Here is a 22717-nt window from a genome sequence, read left to right as displayed (position 1 = left end):
AGGCACACTGTCAGCTGCTGGTTTCTCCATGTTCTCTGCTAATCCCCACATAGTACATCTAACAGATTATCCTTCTTGCCTCCTTCATCAGCATCAGTTGTCATTTGCCTGCATCAATCAACCCACATCATCACCCGGCACACAAACTAGAACTTCTTATCCAGCCCATATGTATTGCTCTTCCCCATTCTCAGTTTTCCTCTATCAACACTGCAGTGAATCAAGCTAAGGGCCTCAGAATTCCTCGCCACAAGGATATTTCTGCAGAAACCAATAACCTCTGGGGCAGTTATTTTGTCTTGGAGCTAGCAGAAGAGCCCTAGATACTCAGATATTTTCCCTCTCCTGTTTCATTGCGAGGAATAACTTGTTTAATTTTTTTAAAAAAGAGGGTTCGTTGCAAAACTTTGGGAAAAGAGGGTCCTTTGCAAAACTTTGGGAAGAAGGAACCAAATCATTACTAAGGTTAATTATCACTTTTATTTCTCGTGGTTAAAGAAGGCTTGGAGGTAAGTCATGCTGAGCAGAAGGCAGGGTCTCTCTCTGCCCATTCTAAGAATAGAGCAGGAAAAGCATATGCGGCATCATAAATCAATGTTCCTGCTCAGCACCAAACTGGGGGTTGGCAGAGGCCCATTAGCCCATGCCAAGGATGGGACTCATTTAGCTGATGAGCCACTAACTGTATGCCTGGCTCCAAGCCTCTGTTTTCTTGCATCAGCTTATGCCACCGATACGTCTTTATGAGCAACAATGGAGTAAGGCAGATGGGTCTGTCTCAGTCACCCACAGTGGCCAAGGAGACGAAACTGTTGCTGAAATCACGAACCCCATTTTGCTAAGTCTTGTTTTGATTAGGACTGCTGGAGATGGAAGACATGTTCTCCGTTCCTCAACACAGGTTATTACAGCATATTTCAGGAGCTGAATGCCACACCTGATAACATTGTCATTTGGTTCCCCTCTCCCTCCGCCCCCATTCAAAATCCACTCACTGTTGTAGCTGCTGTTGCCATTAGTCTCTGCCGATACCAGGCTATCCTGACTTGGCCCTTCAGAAGTGGCCCTTCCTGACAGTAAGTGGGAAAGGAGAGGGGTAGAAGGGACAGGGAAAAGAGAGAAGAGAGAGAAAGAGAAAGAGAAAGGAAAGGAATATTTAGATATTCTCACTTGAAAGCATACCAATAAACTTCACTTGTTTTATTCTCTTATCTGTTCATGCTTTGATAACTCCCTTACAAACCAAAGTGACTCTCTCGCAGTCCTCAAGCATATAAAGTTGCATATGGATCTGCATTTAACGTCAGTTTTCCATGGTGTTCCCTCAGGACATTCCAGTAAATGAGGCAAAATATCAACACAATGCCCTCCTTCTGATGGTAAAAATAGCATAGTATACCTAATTGGTAATATGTTGCCTGAGGTAGACTTCTTTATCTTGCCCAATTAACGATAGGCCAGCTTTTATTATACCAAACAAAATACCGTATTTTTCGCCCTATAGGACGCACCGGCCCATAGGATGCACCTAGGTGTTTTTTTTGGGGGGGGGATAAAGAAAAAAAAATTTATTCCCCCCTAGCTGCGGGAACTCCCGCAGGGCTCCCTAGGCTGCGGATAGTTTCCTGAAGTGCGCCCCGCGCTTGGGCAAGCAGGCTGCTATCTGCAGCCTAGGGAGCCCTGCGGGAACTCCCGCGGGCTCCCCAGGCTTACGGATAGCTTCCTGAAGCCTGGAGAGAGAGGGGGGTCGGTGTGCATCGACCCCTCTCGCTCTCCAAGCTTCAGCGAAAGCCTGCATTCGCCCCATAGGACGCACACACATTTCCCCTTCATTTTTGGAGGGGAAAAAGTGCGTCCTATTGGGCAAAAAATACGGTACGTCAATCCAGGAATCTTATATTCACAACACCTATATCTGGTGATTGGCTGTTTATTTGTTTGTTTGTTTCATTCATTTTTCTAATTATTACAGAACCACAAAGAAAGATTAAAAAAAATTCATAATATGACCAACTAAAGTAAGAGCATACAAAACCTAAGCGTATTAAGTAATGACATCCAATCTAAGATCGTGCCATCCAGATTTCTGGAGATGGCGTAGGCAGAGATACCTGAAAATCTGAAACAAACTATATAAAATAAAATTCTACCACAATGAGCAAGAATGACCAGAATTTTCCTGTCTCTTAGAAACCTGTAACTTATGTGTAATTTTTTTCTGCAATAATCTGCACCAGTGCTATTTGCTGACATGGTATGGGTAAGCACACCATGTGATGATGGCTCTAACTCATGTGATGAGTTCTACCAAACAATACTGCTAAAGGGTAGAAAATTCAGAATGCCAAGCCTCATATGGTGAATGCAACATCTAGACCACATGTGTACATCTGAGCTTTTCTAGCAATGACAATTTGCTAGTCGAACATTTTATTCAAAAGGCTCTAACCCAAAAAATGTGAATGGGATGCTTTCTAATTTCTGATGCTCTCTGAAATAGATTGCAGGGTTAACTGACATGATTAGCAGCATAAAGCAAAACCAAAGACAATTAGATTGGGCAATGCATTTACAATGATCAATTATGCAGGACATTTCCAGAAAAATAAACATTTAGATTGTCTGCATGCTTGAATACTTTTTTCCATTCATTAGCAGCCGAAAAATTTAAGAGCCTAGCCTGGCTGTATTCACCAAAGATCTAATCTAGTCCCAGATCATGTTTCCAACAGCAGCCAATCAGTTGCCAATGAACAGAGTAAGGAGACAACAACAACAACAACAAAGCTCAAACACCAAAAGCATTGTTTTGCTTATTATGGATAATAGTCATTGATAGTCATTCTCTATAAATCTGTCTAAACATCCTTTAAAGCAGTGTTTCCCAAATTTGTGTCTCCAGCTGTTTTTAGACTACAACTCCCATCATCCCTTTCTAGCAGGCCTTGTTTTTGTTTTGTGTTGGGTCTGTGTCTTTTGCGTCTCTGCTGGGAGCCTTTCATATTCTAAATAAAGCATATTGAAATAACGACCTGAGTCTGTCTGTACTGTATGTCCGCCTCCTAAACAGATTCCTTGGGAATTGTAGATAATTTCTCTACCAAGGGCATGTCCATACCCCGTTTAATGTTAATAGCAAGCTTCCTGTACTCTATTATTTCTCCATTGTAGAATGATATTCTCCATGAACTTGAGTGGATCTGAAGGGGAAATATATAGATTCTTGGAAGATAAGGGTATAATAGTTAGTTGCTGGGGATAACAAACATAAGAGAGCTATTATGTTTGTGTCCTGCTTGTGGCTATCCACATGAACCAACTTTTGAGATTAAGTACTACTAATACTGGAGCATGATTTATATCAAAAATTAAGCACTTTTGCAATGAAACCATATGCATGCTTATTTAGAAGTAATTATGGATAGTAGCAGCAAATATAATTAGGATTGAAATCAGCAATAGGGCAATCCTCTATGCAGGGGCGTCTTTAGCATATGTGCAACCGGGGTGCAAAGATCCACCCAGTGCCCCCAAATTTAGTTTACCTGCCCCCAAAGGTGTCAAAGGTGTCATTGACCCCGCTGCTGCATATCAGCTCAATACAATACATAACATAATATTTTGATGTTAGAGTTAATTCCGTGTGCACGGCGCCATTGAGAATGACAAGCGCCATTGTTGAGTCTGACAAGTGCCGCTGTTGTTAATGACAAGCGCTGCGCATCTTTGGTAAACGAGCACACAAAGTCAAAAGTCCTTTAGTGAAACAGTAGGTATACATTTCGGTAATACCTAGGTATATATGTATTTTGTTTTTCTAGCTTGATCAAAATTATTTATTATTTCATAACAGGTAGATAGTTAAGAGCTTAGGCAGCTTCAGCAGCAGGTGCCTGGTGCCCCCCCCCCGAATTCGGCGCCCGGGTGCCCAGCACCCCTTGCACCTCTGGGTAAAGATGGCTCTGCCTCTATGTGTCTACTCAGAAGTTAAACTTATTCCCAAATTAAGTGTGTATAGATAGGAATGCAGTCTAAGTCTTATAGAGTTCAATGTGTCATGTAGAATATATTGCGTTATTCTATTTAACGAACTATGAAGGTGGCGAGCAAGGAAAAACTGGGTATTACTCTGTCCAAATCCCCCTGAAGTCTTGCTGATTTCCATGGAAGAGTTAATCAAACATCCTTAAATGTCTGCTGCTGAAATCAATGGTGGTGAAAAGTACATCACTTTATCGACTGTGCCCACTGTCCATAGCATAGTGGAACAAAATGATACCTATAATTCTGGGATAGCCCCGGCCATAAGACAGCTCTCTGCTTTGTAAACACGGGTCTGTTTAAAATGCAAGCAGCAGTTTCTAAAATCAACAGTGAAGGATAACGGTGGCATCAGCCTCATGAACCAACGTCAAACAAATATGCAATGTGCTTGGCCTTACGGAAGACGCAGGTTTATCCTGAATAAAGATACAGCTGAGGAATAAAAATATATCAATGTATCATTCCTGCATGTAATGCTTTCCTGAACTCAGTTCAAAGGATTGCCACTGCATTTCTGTCAACTCAAGAAAATTGAAAAATCAGGTTCTTGGAAATTAATGGGTACCTATTACGATGATATATGGACTGTCACAGCATCTGTGGGGCACACACATATGCAGACAAAGAGATTTTTCCTGTGCGCTGATGAGATTGGCATTAGGCCTCCAATCTACATCCAAATGCAAGAAGAGTTTTTGGCTTCTGTAATGAACACTTGAGAATAGTGGGCAGAGAACCAAAGAACATGAAGCACCTTTAATTATTTCAGTTTGGGAGCGTTTAGCACATATGTAATTTATCCCACTGAACCAATGGGATTAATAGTGTATATCTGGACCACAGTTAAACAAACAAATCTCTTATCAGGTATGTTGCCAGGTTTAAAATTAAGAATTTCACACTAAGAACGGCACAGAAGAACAACATGTCTACTGCCTGTGTAGCATGACATTCAAAGCTGCTCAAATAAGTTGACAGCCCAAATTCAATTATTGCGTATGAATTACATGTGCTCATTTTTGGCCTGTGAAGCACTCGTTTCGAGAAAGTGCCCCGGGGCACCACTCACAAAATGACCACAAGTTGAGGTCTAATACAAAATGGCCCCCATGGGAAGAGTGTCTTAATACAAAATGGCTACCACAAGGAGTCTCTTTCTTGCTGCCTGTCACTCACTAATTCCAGCTCTCCAGGAGTGGGATGCAAAACCCACAATGTGAACAAGCCTAGGTGGGCAAAACACTTGGGTCAAAGATCCAGTTTGGCACACAAGCATTTTTCTACACACACACACACACACACACACAGAGAGAGAGAGAGAGAGAGAGAGGCTGGGAGCCTCAATGGTGCCCCTCAGGAGGTTTCAACTGGGGCAAAAAAAAAAATAGCCCCCCCCCCAAGCTATGGCTCTGAATAAGCTTTAAGTCTGTATTTTGCAGGGAGGAATATTATTATTATTATTATTATTATTATTATTATTATTAATATTTATCTGCTTTATATTGTCTAGGGCAATCCAAAAGCAATTTACAAACAGACAAGGTACTGGATCTTGATGTCTGAATGCATAGATGCACATTTTTTTATATAAGAGAAGATTCTGCAATGTAACACACCACATTCAGATCTGCATATATATACGGAAACATCTCTATACACATATGTAGTTAATACCACATCCTTCTTGTCTCACATGAGAACTTTGAGGATAAATAGGTCTACAAGCCTATCCATGAAGCTCCTAAATATTTTAAATGACACCCGAAGCACAGAGTTTAAATGCTGATAGATTAGGGTAATTCAGCCTTCTGAAAGATAGCAAATAAATCATTCCAGGGTGCCCTAGACATTTCCATCTACAACATTCAGACTCCTTTTTCCATTTCCAAAATAGAATCTAAACCTGCTGGCTATGCAATCTACTCTGAAGAGATTTTTTCCCCCACACCTGAGGGGAAAATAATAGAATAGATGCCTTCAGGGCTGTTTTTTACTACAGCAAGCTGCTCTTAAGCAAAGGCAGTTTAGGATATTAACTATATCAAGCCTCTTACAGTCTTTCCCCATAACCAGTCACACAAATCAATGGCTCAACAGGAATTAAATTCTGCATGTAGGTACATCTGAGAAGCCCCTGCTGAAATCAATTGAAGATGAGGCTTGTGTTGCTGACCTGCTGGAAGAATCTAAACAACATGCTTTGAAATGCAACCAGCTTCAAATTCAGTGCTGCAAACCTTAACCCTTATGGAATGTTTATTGAATAGGACAGTGCATATTGTGTTTGAATTTGTTGGAAGCTGCCCAGAGTAAGGGTAAACCAGTCAGATGGGCAGCATATCAATTCCTCCTCCTCCTCCTCCTTCGATCGTGTCTTTCTCTGGTGCATACTTCTGAGCTAAGAAGCAGTCCAAGCAACAGGGGAGATAAACTTAGAAACAGTAGACAGAAACAAATTCCAAAAGGTGTACAGAAATCCAGGTGCATTTGGAAGTTCCTCAAGGGAAAATATATCAAGAAGATTTTTTAAAATGCAAGTATGACTACAAAAGACTCAACGCAGTGTCAAGATGGCATGCATATAAACTGCATGCAAGGTGTAGATGAGGTACAGTTTTAAAGAGGCTCATTACTCTCAGAACCTTAACTTGTTAATTTTAGTCTAACATACTATAATCTTTGATGTAAAAATATTTTAAAAGTGAAGTTCAACAGCACAGGATGTGTGCTGTCAGACCTTCCGTGTACCTATTTTCCAGGGACAGTACAGTCCCACATTTACAGAAGCCTTCCCAGTTTCTGATTTGATCCCAGGATGTCCTGCTTTTCCTCAGGACGCCCTGTTTTCATCAGAGAAATGTTGGTGAGTATGGAGTTATGTGACCCCCGAGCCAAGGAGATAAGTAAATATATAAACTGAAGGCAGCCCTGTATAGGGAAGTTTTTAAATGTTCAATGTTTTATTATGTTTATATATATATGTTGGAAGCTGCCCAGAGTGGCTGGGGCAACCTGCTCCTGCCCTAAGGATCTTCTAATCATCAGTTGCCTGCTAATTAACTCACATCATCCATATTACTGTCTGCCATGAACATAAATCTAGATGTCATGAATCCTGGGCAAAAAACAACAACAACAAATTAGCCTTCCATAATGCACGTATTTAAGAATGACAAAGAGTCTTAAGCACATTAAAGATTAACAAGAAGTGCAGTGGAATCCTATGTATGTTTGCTCAGAAGTAAGACCACTGTGTTCAATGGGACCTGCTCCCAGGAAGGTAATTGGGGAAAACTGCACTCATATTGTGGCATATTTTGCGCGGCAGGGCCCACAATTAATCTACAAGCCTTTAAGGTGTCACAACACTATCAGTTGTGCCTACCAGCATATAAAACAACCCATCAGCCTGTCACATCATTCAGATGGCGGGGAGCTCATTCCCCAGAACTAACATTTGGATTTTAAATGCTTGTTTCCCCACATTGCATATGTAAATTCATACACTGAATCAAAAGCATGATCTGCGCACAAATGAAATTGCACTGTTGCCTGTGGAAACACAGGTTTGAGAAGTGTGAAGCACTGGCTTAAGAAGTATGCCTCTGAGTAAGGTTTGCTGACTCAAAAATGACATATCTAGTTTGAATGTTTCCTCATCCCCCATGGTGTGCAGTAACAATTATCCCATGTGCTATCACCCTCAAATGGGGGGCCTCTTGGCAGGATCGTGGGGGGAGAGGGATTGGGGTGAGACTACTGAGGCAGTTGATGAGGGGCTGAGTGGTTCATTGGGCGGTATCCCCACCCTACAACAGCCTGACATCTTGGAGTCGGGGAGGCAGGTTCAATTCAGCCAGCCCAAGCTACTTTCTGCAGGAGAGGTTGCCCAACAACTAGGGAAGCACATGAGCTACAGCTGGACACCAAGCTGGCCTGGCAGACTCAGGCCCCGTCTCCAATGATGTGCCATGAGTTGTACCAACAAACACTGGAGGGATCTAGACACACATAAAAACCGTGTTGAAAATGTTTTTTTTTAAGTGTTTTTTTTTAAAAAAAAAAAGATTGAATTTTCCATAAGGCTCACTATCGCCATCTATTGTCACATTGAATATTGCGCTTAAAACACACTTAAAACATTATACAGTGGTACCTCGGTTTACAAACTTAATCCGTTCCGGTAGTCCGTTCTTAAATCGAAACCATTCTTAAACCGAGGCGTGCTTTCCCTAATGAGAAACCAGGACACTATTTCCAGTTTTGCAGAGTTTGTAAACAGAATCGTTCTTAAACAGGACTCTTCTTAAACCGAGGTACCACTGTATTTGCAGCTGTATAGCTGAGTCCGCTGCCAATTTACTTGCAGAACTCAATCAGTAGAGCATAAGAGATCAAGAAGCACAATTTGTCTCTATCTCTTATCATTCTGAACAGTTGCTCACCATACTGACTCAAAATGGTGGACTGAACTTTTCAAAACAGCACTGATTGTCAGTCAGTGGTACTATTGGCTTCCAAGCAATGCCAGATACTTCCCTCTAGTATTACAATACACCTAAAGGTTTTTAGAGCAACCCAATAGGATCTTTGTATACCAAGATCTGAAACTGCTTGGAAGGTTTAGAAGATCACCTCACCCTTTGCTCACTTTAAAAGAAACTACAGTGGTACCTTGGGTTACAGATGCTTCAGGTTACAGACTCTGCTAACCCAGAAATAGTACCCTGGGTTAAGAACTTTGCTTCAGGATGAGAACAGAAATCGTGTGGCGGCAGCGCGAGGCCCCATTAGCTAAAGTGGTACCTCAGGTTAAGAACTGTTTCTGGTTAAGAACGGGACCTCCAGAACAAATTCAGTTCTTAACCTGAGGTACCACTGTAATATATTGTGTTCACTTGTGGAGATGACAACTTTGCCATTAATGTTGGGAAATATCTGGGACTAGGGAACAACCCCAATAGTCTTAATAATGCAATGATAATTAAATCATGTGTTTCCCTGACCTTTAAAAAGTTGAGCCAGAAAAAAGGTAAGTTTTAACTATATAATCAAGGGAACTGGACAGAATTCTTCATTCCTGACCATAGCTTTACTTTTGCATTGTTTTCAACGCTATAAACTTTTCCTGTGCCTTTCCAGAGCAGCCCAAAGAGCCCAATAAAGTCTGTTCAATATTTTGTTTGATACAAAATGTGGTGTTAAAGGGAGCCTAGGGTCTACTGAACTCATCTTGCATGCAGCAGAGTGATAGGTTATTTTAAACAGCAAACTCAATCTGTTAAAAAAGAGAATTAGTTTGAAAACAAGTCCAATTTCAGTCGGTCTACAATTGCAAGCAAACAAAAAACCAACAACAACCAGACCAAGCAATCTCACTGATGTTTTCTGTAACTTCTAGATATATGAGACAGAGAGACTTTTTTTGTTTTGAGAAAATTCCTTTGACAATTGAAGGATGGGATCTGATTGGATCTTAAAAGCATTACAAGTGTAAAGCCATGTCTCTTCAACAGTCACTTCACTTATAACACACCACTGAGCGGGCAAATTAGAATTAAAATCCTAGGTACAAGTTCTTCCCAAGCAGGAAAACAGTGTGGAGGAAATTGTAGCTTCTACATAAAACCATGAATATGGCTGAAAGTATATTAGTATGGTAATGGCATGGGTAGCATGGTCTGCTAGCAAGTCCTCAGTGGATGAGCAGGACAACAGAACAGAAGAAATAAAAGTGAGGCTTGAGCCATTAAACCTAAGAAGATATGGCAAAAAGGGGGTTAGGACACAAAAAAATATGTTGTTGTAATCTTGTAAGCTTGTACCGTGCTGTGCAATTTGAATTGCATTTGGAGAAAATGTGAAATTTCAATAAAAATGTAAAGTCTGCATGGGAAAGGGGAGACGGGACACAATGGGGAACTCCAATGTTGGGCAAGAGCCCCACTGTAATTTCTGGGAAGAGTGGAATCACTAAAGTAAGACCAATGACATGGCACCATAAGGACTCATACATTAACTTGTAAAGACTAGCACATGTTTACAAACTTTTACACTTCTGTATTGGAAGCTGCCCCAGAAATGTGTGCTGAAGTGCAGAATAGGTAAAGGTAAAGGGACCCCTAACCATTAGGTCCAGTCGTGGCTGACTCTGGGGTTGCGGCGCTCATCTCGCTTTACTGGCCAAGGGAGCCGGCGTACAGCTTCCGGGTCATGTGGCCAGCATGACTAAGCCGCGAACCAGAGCAGCGCACGGAAACGCCGTTTACCTTCCCGCCGGAGCGGTACCTATTTATCTACTTGCACTTTGACGTGCTTTCAAACTGCTAGGTTGGCAGGAGCAGGGACCGAGCAACGGGAACTCACCCCGTTGCGGGGATTCGAACCGCCGACCTTCTGATCGGCAAATCCTAGGCTCTGTGGTTTAACCCACAGCGCCACCCGCATCCCTTCGAAGTGCAGGATATTAAATAACTAAATCAATCAATTGCAGCACGAGCTTCCATTTCATGCAGCTGATAAAGTAGGTTCTTCTCTACAAAAGTAATCACACTGTGGTAAATTTATGAGGCTTTCAGGTGCCACAATACCTTGCTTCTCAAAGCAAAAAGAATGAACCACCATTGGCAAGAGCTGCCGGCTCTATGAACACTTAAGCAGTATATGAAATCAATGTTAATTCAACTGAGATATACCGTACAGGTTTGGAAGCATGCCATGAGCCATCAGCGGACAGTGAACATACCAAGAATGTCCTGAGTAAGAAGGGTATTAGGACTGGGGATCTGGAGAGTGGCAAATGGGCAAGAAAGGCATATCAGTTAGGACCTGAGCCACAAGTTGGTTAGAGAGAAGAAGGTCATTAACCAGCTTTATAAGACCAAGTAGAACTGTAGATCCTTCCAGAGCTGGCTGCAGCAGTACTGTTCATTGGCTATCTACAGTAGTAGTCAGTGCCGGATTTATGTATAAGCTAAACAAGCTATAGCTTAGGGCCCCACTCTCTTGGGGGCCCCCAAAAAATTTAAAGGGAAAAAGAAACTGGATGTACATTTCCAAAATATGTGATAAAAAACACATAAAATAAAACCTAGACACAGCAACAGTGTTTTGTGTTGTGTATGGACCTATCAGGTCCATAAATTACCATACAGTACAGGGCTCAGCAAGGTTTGACCTGCCTGGGCAAGTCAAGTTCCACGGAGATCTCTGTGGGCTGGATTGCATGCGTGCGCGATTTCCAGTGTCTGGACATATGCAGACGCGATTTCCAGCACCACGGAAGCGAGTCCCCGTGCCGTGCCGGTTTAGCACAGCACGCGGGGACTCGCTGAGCAGGCCGCTGGGTTCAGGGACAGCTTGTGGGCTGGTTAAACTGCTCTTGTGAGCTGCTTGCGGCCCATGGACCGCAGGTTGCTGACCCCTGATATAGCACATATTCAACACAAAAAACAGTGACAATTTGTTGTTGACAAAGGACAGCTGGACATATAAAGGGCCCCATTACCTTCAGTAGCTTAGGGTCTCATCAAACCTAAATCCAGCCCTGGTGGTAGTGCTGACATAAAGCAGAAAGACAGCCAGGGGCTTACACATCTGGCCAGCTGCAATGGCGAGGAATTGTCCCCAGATTAAAATGGCAGTGGCTCGCACAGTAAGTCATCTAAGTCAGAATGGATGCACTATATACTCTCCGTCTTCCGCTTCTAAATTGTTTTAACTGATTTTAGTCTTGTGTTTTTTATATTGTTCAAACCTGCCATAGGCAGGTACAATTTAAGTGGGGATAAGAAGTCCAAGAAATAATAATAAATAATATTAGTGCACCTCTGGAAGTTGTTATCGTGTACATATTGCTCTATGGTGTTATGTATTTTTTATTTAATATATGTGTTCATTCTCTTTTTTTTAATAGATGCTTGCCAGCAGACTTTTCTCTTCATCCCTTTAAGGAAGAAGTTCTACGAAATCAACATGAGACTTGTGCAATGTGGAGAATTCAGAAACATTTTATTCCACCGGCAGACTGAATTGGTACACTCCTACAAAGACTCTCTACCCAAAAGCTTTGTGGAACTGAAAAATCAGACTTAGCCTAAAGTTTCACATCCCATGTCTCAGGGGAAGAAAAACCCCTAGCAGCTCTTTTTTTCTAATTTCAGTGGATATGGCTGTAAATAAAATCAGTGTAAGCAGTATTGACATTGTTCTGCATTGTGAATATGGGAACTGACTGACAATAACAATCAGGAATGATTAACTCCAGTTCCTAATAGCTTCCTAGCAGCTGTTGCCAGGAATCAATGCATCACTTTAGTATTGGGCAAGTTATATATTTTTTTTTCTAGGAGAGAGAGAAAAAATCCATTTAAATTGCCATATTTGCCATGCTGTGCTGACTGTGAAGTGATATGTTAGAAATGGGATTGGAGAAAAGGCTGGAATTATATTTCATTAATTAAACCAGATTGAATGAATCAACAAAGAAAAGGGAAATAGGTCACATTAGTGGCACTGAGCTAAAAAGAGCTGCTGTGTTAGAAGTGTGGATAAACAGTCACAGAGGGATATCTCATAAAAGGAATCCCCTGTCATAGAATGCAGGCCTCACCCTACTATTTTACCACACACACTTTTTACAGGAAAGCAAATATACCTATTTAAAATATTTTTACCTCGCTCTCCAGTTGAGAAGGGTACCCAAAGTGCCTTATGATCTAAAATACATGACAAAAGGAAAAAGGGATTCAGAGGGAGGAAAGCAAACAAAGTCACTAGATGTTAGTAACAGGGACCTTATAAGGGCCAAGTGGAAAGTATTCAAAGAGAGGAGGAACCAAAAGTTGCTGGTCTCTCAGCTGAGCCAAGGGGCTTGATTCAGATCACCGTTTTTGCTGATGTATGTTCCACCAGAATAAGCTAAACAGAGTTAAGATCCAGCAAAAGTCCCCGTTTCCCGAGTCCATTTTTCTGGGTGCACACCGGTGTAATATCTACCCTTCTTGTCTCAGCCAGCTGAGTCCCAGTTCTGTCTACACAAGGGTGTTACATTGATGTATATCTCTGGCAGAGCTGGGATGTGGGGCTTACACAGGCATAGCATGACTGTGCCAGGAAGCAACTGGCTGAGACAGAGATCCACCGGATCCTAACTCCCTCCTTCTGGCGGATGCAGGGTTTCAATTGTCCCCTGACAGTGTAATTCTAGACCTATCTTCTCAGGAGACGTTAAGTCCTGTTGAATTCAATGGCATATCATCCCAGTTAATAGGATTGCAATCTAAATTTATTAAAAGTTTTGCATGACTTTGTTTCTCTTCTAACTTCCTGTGCACGATGTGCAGTAAAAGCAGAGCTGTGTAAAAACGCTTTCATAAAGGAGCTATTTTAAAAAACGAGTCCTGATGAGGACAGCATATGGCAAAATTGTTTCAGGGCTCTTGCTAGTCTAGGGCAATATTTTATGAAGGTACACTTACCGGGGTGTTTACCAGCTCTAGTGCAAAGCAGTATTAAGTTTTTCCAAAGCAGCAAATCATTTGGGGTATATGAGGTATTGTATTTGAGGGAGCGTTTTTATTTAATCCATTTTGAAATAATTAAGTCAGAAAGCATCATTGCTGCAGTCCAGCAAAAGAGATCTGTACATGGAACAAGAAACAGGCTTCTGCTTGGGCAGGGGATGAGGCTGCAGTGTGTATCTGGGTGCACATCTGCATAACTTATCTGGGCCCAATTAAACTGCCAGGAAGAGTTTGCTGTTTGCGGCAACAATTGCTGCACACAACTAAAACAGGATTGAGGCCAATGTATTTTAGGTTATGGGGCGGGGGGAGTAGCAGAAAAACAAACATCTGAATAATCTGAACTGCAATGTGAAGGAGATCTTCTTCATGTTGTGTTTCAAATTATTCAGGTATTTTTCTCTCTGCTCCTCCTCCTTTGGCTACCATCTATAAGCCAGTACAATGCAATTTATATATTTAAAAACACACACCAAAATATCAGAAGGGCATTACTTTCCAATGTGAATAATGTTGCAGGCAGCTATGGTGACAAAGCCCCAGGAAATGTAAAACAAATATCATTTTAGTTGTGAATAATTTTAAGAGGACAATAGCAATGTAATTCTGTATTTCGGAGAGGAATCTATATTTTCTCTTTGACCCTAACTCCATATATAACACTTTTGTATAGAAAGCTTCTAAAATCCTTAATATAAAAACTCTTCTTTCAAGCAGCCCTCCAGGCTTTAACCAGTTGGTTTAAATGGACTTGTGTTCTGCATGTCCTTCCTATATACATTCTTTTCGCCAATTTATTCCATTTGCCCTTCAGCACTCTGATAGCTCTCACAATAATCTGCCTGTTACATGAGCACATTAATTCAAAGTTCCAACAGAAGAACTGGAATGGGGAACAAGACATGGAGAGCTTAGAATTGCAGCTTCAGATGGAGAGCGTGCCACTGCTGAATACAGCAGCCTTGCATCTCAGTAACTCCTCTCTTCAGTAGCATTAACTCCTAGTGATATAATAAAATGATTGATGTTACTTCGCTGCACTGGAGTATCCCACTCCTTGAAAGAGAAGACAATGAAGTGGACCCATAGGTTGAAAATCTTGGTTATTGGCATCATGCTACACATTCCATATCGCTTAAACGTTACAGAGCAGGGGGAAAAGGAACAGAAAGACATGTCCAAGCCCCCATAGCTCAGTTGGTTAGAGCATGGTCTCATAACGCCAAGGCTGCAGGTTCGATCTCTGTATGGTACAGCTGCACGGCAGGAGGTTGAACTAGATGATCCCAGGTCCCTTACAATTCAACAATTCTATGATTCTATGTCAGGGGCAGTCTGTCATGAGCCATGCAGGTTTCAGCCTCAAACCTCTTTGGGTCACCCTTCAGGTGGTCCTGATAAGGAAGTCAGATTAGCCTCAACCAGGGCCAGGGCCTTTTCAACACTGGCTCCGGCTGGTGGAATGCTCTGTCCCATGAGACCAGGGCCCTGTAGGGATCTGATTTCTTTCTGCACGGCCTGTAAGACAGAGTTGTTCCACCTGGCCTTTGGCTTTGAACCAGCCTGATCCCCTCCCCCTCTTTCATTTTCCTTCTGTGATGGAACCCCTATTTGGGGACTTGCCTGATTTTCTGGCCCACGTAGGACCAGTCTCGATAGTTGGCCTTGGTGAACATTTGACGTTTTCTCCCCCCAAACAGTTTTTGATCTGGGCTTTCACTGAAATGAGGCTGCATTTTAAGTAGTATTTTAATCTTGTTTTTAAATTGTATTTTAATCAATTGTTTTTATACCTGATGTTAGCCGCCCTGAGCCCGGTCTTGGCCGGGGTATGTAAATATATATGTGTGTGTGTGTGTGTGTGTGTGTGCTCATTAAGTGAATCCCACCCCATGTTAACAGATGGTGGTTTTTCTTGGGGCAGAATTTAGCTTTCTCAGCCACAGAAATAAATCATCACCATCATCATCATCATCACTGCCTCCTTAAACTACAGCAGTCGGTCACATGAAGCAACCTGCATTATTTATTATTTGCCTTCCACATTTATTTCCAAATTTGCCCAGGGCAAGCAACTGTGAGATGCTTTGGTGGGTGGGGAAAGGACTTCTAATCAAAACTGCAGGTGGTATAAATTGGCCCTTCTTGGTACAGTCACAATTTAATCAGAATCACAACATTTTTTAACTAAGCAAAGCAATATGAAAGATTTGCTGCAAAGCTGATTCCTCATGCTTGTGCAGAAACGGATTGGTGTTTTTTGGTGTTTTTTTTTAATTTCCAGGCGCCTCACTTAGCCTGGAGGAAACTCTTGACAGGCACCACCAAATGCAACATATTGCAGTATCAGGGCCCAAAGGCTCTCATGTGTAAATGCGCACAAACGATCCCGTGGGCTTTCCTAAACATTCTGGAGTGATTCTTTGGTCTATCTGCCACTGAGGAAAATATCAGAAGCACAGTGACTAAAAGAAGAGGAAAATAAAATAAGCATTGTATGGTGTGTGTGTGTTTTATGACAGTGCTTTATATTGCAGAATGTATTTAGAATTAGCAGGCACTTCCCAGAAATTCGAAAAAAACCCCAAAAATATTGTGATTCTTATATTGCTGTGGAGCAATATGGATAGTATAATTTGGAGTGTCAGGGCTGTGCGAACACACCCACCCCTACCAACATTACCCAGTGTAGGACAAAGTGTCCTACAAAACTGTGGGAGCAGGTGACACTGTGGCACTGTGGTCTAAACCACTGAGCCTCTTAGGCTTGCTGATCAGAAGGTTGGTGGTTCAAATCCACGCGACGGGGTGAGCTCCCATTGCTCTGTCCCAGCTTCTGCCAACCTAGCAGTTCCAAAACATACCAGTGCAAATAGATAAATAGGTACCGCTGTGACGGGAAGGTAAACAGCATTTCCGTGTGCTCTGGTTTCCATCACAGTGTCCTGTTGTGCCAGAAGTGGTTTAGTCATGCTGGCCACATGACCCGGAAATATGTCTGTGGACAAACGCCGGCTCTCTTGGCCTGAAAGCAAGATGTGCACTGCTACCCCATAGTCACCTTTGACTGGACTTAACCATCCAGGGGTCCTTTACCTTTACCCACCTCCACTGCTCCTGAGGTAGCAGGCTAGCTTAGAGGGGCCAGGAAAAGATCACGTAACCAATGCAGCTCCACCTTCCAAAAGAAAGGGGTTTGTGGGGGGGGGGGCACATAAGAACAACCAAGGGTTTGCTGCTGCTGACTCCCTCGCATCTGCCACCTGAGGAGGACTCCTCAATTTGCCTATTGGTAGGGGCTTAACAGATTTTGCATCTCTCTACCACAGTTTTACTTGGTATGCTCAGAAATAGCTGTAGCTGCCTTGAACAAAGAGCCTAACTATTACTAATGATACACAGGATAAAAGAGATGTGCAAAGATAAACAACAAGACTTTCCATATGGAAAATAAGAATTTTTAAAATAAAAAATGGCACAATATACACAAAGGGACAGTAACAATTTTTCATCAGATCTCTCAAAACTACGGCCATTTTAGTTCATAGAGAATTATCCTCCTGCTTTTGCAGGTTCAGATTCATCTTCTACCATAAGTTTAAATGTACAGTATTATCCACATTTGTTAATTGGGCTTTTCAATTAATGATTTTTTTGGGGGGGGGGCATTATTTATAAAGGATAGACAGCTGCCTTACCAGAGCCCAGAGATATGTAGAGCTGCTTACTGAGGTTTATGAACTAATGTTACAATTCCTCAAGAAGAACAATCAAATGGTTATGGCAGTTCACACAATATTTCAGAAAGTTCTGGATCTTTGCATTGTATTGAATGACCATTTTGATTCTTTCAGATATATGTACAGTGGTACCTCGGGTTACATACGCTTCAGGTTACACACTCTGCTAACCCAGAAATAGTGCTTCAGGTTACGAACTTTGCTTCAGAATAAGAACAGAAATCGCGCAGCGGCGGCAGCAGGAGGCCCCATTAGCTAAAGTGGTGCTTCAGGTTAAGAACAGTTTCAGGTTAAGAACGGACCTCCAGAACAAATTAAGTACTTAACCTGAGGTACTACTGTAAATGGAAGCTTGACGCATCAACAGCCATGACAGCTAAATGAAGGTTCTGGTTCAAAGACAGTATAGTTTCGATTTCCCAAGTTTGAGAAGCTATGCTTTGGGGGGTGGGGGGGTGGGGAGACAGTATTACAGTACACATTGTAAAATTGTATTGCGTGTCGAGGTCCCCAGGTCCACCCCAATAACTCACACATCACACAGAAATTTTTGTTTAAGATTTTTGGCATAATTTTGGCCACAACTTTATTAAAATACAAATTTGTGAGTGGTTGCGTAGGCATTGGTTGCGACTATCTGCCCCCACCATGGGGGACAGACTGACATTCCACACGATGCGAAAGTCAGAATGGGGGAATACACTTGGGGGTTACGCGGAGCAGGGAACCTGCCCTCACCCCAAATGCAACCAGGAGCTCATTGCTATGGCCCGAGCCCCCTTGACAGAGTGGACAAGCAATAGTTAGCTCCCAATTCCTTTAACGGAATCCCTTGCAGCAGCAGCAGCATTAGAGGGGCAGGCACAGCCAATCCATGCCCCTCAACCAACCAAACCATAAACCAATGCCTAACCGCGAACCTTACAAGTTGTGACGATTTGCTACGCAGTAGGCAAAAACCAAATGGCCCCAGCCAATCAGCCAGATGGACAAAATTCCTACCAGGCCCCCGCTCCAAAGCAGACGACCCCATGACAGGCATAGCAAGGTCAAAGCAAACAACCCTAATTCTAGGGAGGGGGGGACGGGCAATCCAATGCACGGGCGAAAAGAGGAAGCCCTAGCTTTGTGCAAGGAGTTTTACTATTTCTGGCTGTCGATCAATAAATGGCCACATTAACTTCTTCCCAACAACAAGGGAAGCCCCAATCGCATCAGTGGCCAACGATCAATTAGCCTGCCCCCCAACTTTGGAGTGTCCTGGCGGCCCCCACCGCAACACATGCTCTCCATGAAGGAGAACACGCTTTGCAACTTTCTCCTTAGGCACGCTGGCCCAAATGACAGACAGAAACCTGATCCCAATGAAAGAAAGTACTGCAATCAGAGTAGTTCTTACGAAATACATTCTAATCTAAACAGTACACGAGTGACATTTAAGAGTTTTCTTTCATTTGGGCCTGAGCAGGGAGGTCACCTGACTTGAAAGGAATTCCTATATTTGACCCATGGGTTGTATTCTCTAAAATCCAGGGCCCATTCCTTGCTAAATCTGATAAGTGTCCGCCTGCTTCTTAAAATCCTGTCTCTGCCCCATCACGACACCTTTAACTGCAAAGCCTTCCATTCTGTTTATCGCTGATAACAGCCGATGTTGTCATGTGGAGCAAAGTACACAGCGCTCAAATTGAAGTTACAGGGCCACTGATATAAGCAAGCACACTGACATCAGCCTCTTAAACAAGATGGAACAGAAAATCAATACATTGTTTGTGGTTATTTTTAGAAAGCAGAATGGTAAAAGAAATTAGCTCAAACTTAAACATCGTGTTCTTTATGTTAAAACGCTTCATCTTACTTGAAATGCAATCACTCGCCCCCCCCCCTCCACTCAGTTCTCTTAACGCTTATTGCTTCTGCTTGTTTTTTCTTCAATAAGCTTATTGCTTATGGCTGCTTTTTCTTCCCCCCTTTTTTACTTATCTCTTGAATCTAGAAAGCAAAAACAGAGCTCAGTGATCTATATTTGCACCTCACCACAATCCTCAAGTGATTTTGTTCTGGGTATAGTTTCGGTTTGTCAACAGATTCACAATGCAAAATGCACAGTGAAATACTTCTGTTTACTCAGAAGTAAGTCCTACTGCTTTCTGTGGAGGCTTATGGTGAGTATTTCAGATTGCAGCCTTAGGCTATAGAGAACTGATATGAGGTGTGTGTGTGTTTGTGTGTATGTGTAAAGACTTGCATAGCATACATCCAGAAAGCATGCAAAATGTATTAGACATATACTAATATAATTATTGTAATAATATAAATGGCAATATCAATATATCAAAATGTATGTTTGGTCATCATAATCCAAAATTTATTTGTTTACATATTTATCACGTTCCCTATCTTTATGTCACTTTCTCTTAACTCTCTAGTAGGATAGTCTATTCAGCAAAATCAGAATTACTCCTTCAGGATAACATTTTAAACATATAAAGGTGCGTGCGTGCACACACACACTCATTTCTAATCAATATTGAATCAGTTCCTGAGGTCTAATAATTTCCTGCAGATTCAAAAGACATCCTGAATTATTCTTCCACCTTCACAAGAAATATTGGTTCATTTACTCTTGGGACTTAAATTGACCAGGTTTCCCCACAAGACTTGGGGCTCATTCAAACTTCCTTTTGTGCTGCATTTCTGGTAGTTTTTTGTTTTTGCTACGACACCTTTTTTTTGGCTTTGATTCAGCAGTAAAATGCAGGGTTTCCCGTGGAACGCACTGGGACAAAAAACAAAACACCCTCAGACAAGGAGCTTTAAAGTGTGGGCCTGTGCCTGGAACGTGCAGCGTAAAAAGAAGTCTGGATGAGTCCTTAAACTCAGTGATGTCTTCTGGGATAACAGCCTTACAAGTGAATGCAAATGGCCAAATCCCTGTTTGAGACTTCCTCAGTTTCTGAGTGGATAACGCTTCAGCAAATAGCTATATTTTGAGCTACCAAGGTTACAATGCTTTGCACATCTACCTTGGAGTAAGTCCTGCTTAACACAATGGGACTTACTTTCAAACTTGCACAAGATAATGGAGGGATACAATCTATTTCAGAGAAACAGACCAGACAAGAAAAGAGGAGAAGTGGTGTTATATGTCAGGGATGTGTATACCTGTGAAGAGATCCAAGATTTAGAACCTCAAAGCCAAAGTGAGAGCATTTGGGTCAAAATTAAGGGAGAGAAGAATAACAGTGACCTCACTGTGGGAGTTTACTATAGATCCCCAAGCCAAACGGAGGACATAGATGATGCCTTCCTGGAACAGATGGCCAAGCATGCAAAAGGAAGGGAGATAGTAGTAATGGGGGACTTCAATTACCCGGATATTTGTTGGATGTCAAACTCAGCCAAGAGCATAAGGTCAAACAGATTCCTCACTGGCCTTGCAGACAACTTCATTGTCCAGAAAGTGGGAGAAGCAACAAGAGGAACAGCCATTTTAGATCTGGTCCTAACCAATGTTGATGACCTGGTTAGTGGGGTAGAAGTGGAAGGATCATTAGGCGCGAGTGATCATGCTCTTCTGAAGTTTACTATACAGCGGAAAGGAGCAGCCAAGCATGCTAGGACTCAATTTCTTGACTTTAAGAAAGCCGACTTCATAAAACTTAGGGAAGTGTTGGGTGAGATCCCATGGACAGTAATACTAAAAGGAAAGGGAGTTCGTGATGGCTGGGAGTTTGTTAAGAGGGAGATAATAAAAGCACAACTTCAGGCAATACCAATGAGACGGAAACATGGAAGGTGCCTAAAGAAGCCAGGGTGGCTATCTAAAGAACTTTTAACTGAGTTAAGATTAAAAAAGGATGTGTACAAAAAATGGAAAAGGGGGGAAACCACCAAAGAGGAATTCAAACAAATAGCCAGCACGTGTAGACACAAAGTCAGAAAAGCTAAAGCACAGAATGAACTCAGGCTTGCTAGAGAGGTTAAAAGCAACACAAAAGGCTTTTATGGGTATGTTCGTAGCAAAGGGAAGAACAAAGAAACAGTGGGGTCACTCAGAGGAGAAGATAGTGAAATGCAAACAGGGGACACAGAAAGGGCTGAACTCCTCAATGCCTTCTTTGCCTCAGTCTTCTCCGATAAAGAAAACAATGCCCGACCTGAAGAATTTGGAGTAAATAATTCAGCAGATGAAACACAGCCCAGAATAACTAAGGAGATAGTACAAGAATACTTGGCTAGTTTAGATGTATTCAAGTCTCCAGGGCCAGATGAACTGCATCCAAGAGTATTAAAAGAACTGGCAGATGTGATCTCAGAACCACTGGCAGTCATCTTCGAGAATTCCTGGAGAACAGGCGAAGTCCTGGTAGACTGGAGGAGGGCAAATGTTGTCCCTATTTTCAAAAAGGGGAAAAGAGAGGACCCAAATAATTACCGCCCAGTCAGTCTGACATCAATACCAGGGAAGATTCTAGAGCAGATCATTAAGCAAACAGTCTGTGAGCACCTAGAAAGGAATGCTGTGATCACCAATAGTCAGCATGGATTTCTGAAAAATAAGTCATGTCAGACTAACCTGATCTCGTTTTTTGACAGAATTACAAGCCTGGTAGATGAAGGGAACAGAGTGGATGTAGCCTACCTTGATTTCAGCAAGGCATTTATCAAGGTATCCCATGATATTCTTGTAAAGAAGCTGGTAAAATGCGGTTTTGACTGTGCTACCACTCAGTGGATTTGTAACTGGTTGACTAACCGAACCCAAAGGGTGCTCATCAATGGTTCCTCTTCATCCTGGAGAAGAGTGACTAGTGGGGTGCCACAGGGTTCTGTTTTATTCAACATCTTTATCAACGACTTGGATGATGGACTCAAGGGCATCCTGATCAAATTTGCAGATGACACCAAACTGGGAGGGGTGGCTAACACCCCAGAGGACAGGATCACACTTCAAAACGACCTTGACAGATTAGAGAACTGGGCCAAAACAAACAAGATGAATTTTAACAGGGAGAAATGTAAAGTATTGCACTTGGGCAAAAAAAATATGAGAGGCACAAATACAAGATGGGTGACACCTGGCTTGAGAGCAGTACATGTGAAAAGGATCTAGGAGTCTTGGTTGACCACAAACTTGACATGAGCCAACAGTGTGATGCGGCAGCTAAAAAAGCCAATGCAATTCTGGGCTACATCAATAGGAGTATAGCATCTAGATCAAGGGAAGTAATAGTGCCACTGTATTCTGCTCTGGTCAGACCTCACCTGGAGTACTGTGTCCAGTTCTGGGCACCACAGTTCAAGGAGGACACTGACAAACTAGAACGTGTCTAGAGGAGGGCAACCAAAATGGTCAAAGGCCTGGAAACGATGCCTTATGAGGAATGGCTAAGGGAGCTGGGCATG

General features: G+C 42.3%; 1 protein-coding gene across 9 annotated transcripts in view; it reads right to left on the bottom strand.

The window, feature by feature from the left end:
• Positions 1-22717, bottom strand: part of NRG1 (neuregulin 1) — a 512253-nt gene that overhangs the window by 305850 nt on the left and 183686 nt on the right. For 2 of the 9 annotated variants that reach the window (XM_081845060.1, XM_081845058.1), the window contains one exon: positions 996-1066. The exons of 1 other annotated variant lie outside the window; for it this stretch is intronic. In XM_081845060.1, the coding sequence (XP_081701186.1) occupies positions 996-1066 (71 nt within the window). Of the gene's footprint in view, positions 1-995; positions 1071-12719; positions 12762-17266; positions 17287-22717 lie in introns of those variants that run through there. 6 more of the 9 variants (XM_081845061.1, XM_081845046.1, XM_081845048.1 and 3 more) reach the window with 6 other exon arrangements.

Source organism: Podarcis erhardii (assembly GCF_964252035.2).
Source record: "Podarcis erhardii genome assembly, chromosome: 17".
In the NCBI taxonomy this organism is placed as follows: domain Eukaryota; kingdom Metazoa; phylum Chordata; class Lepidosauria; order Squamata; family Lacertidae; genus Podarcis; species Podarcis erhardii.
This window is presented reverse-complemented; position numbering and strand designations above follow the sequence as displayed.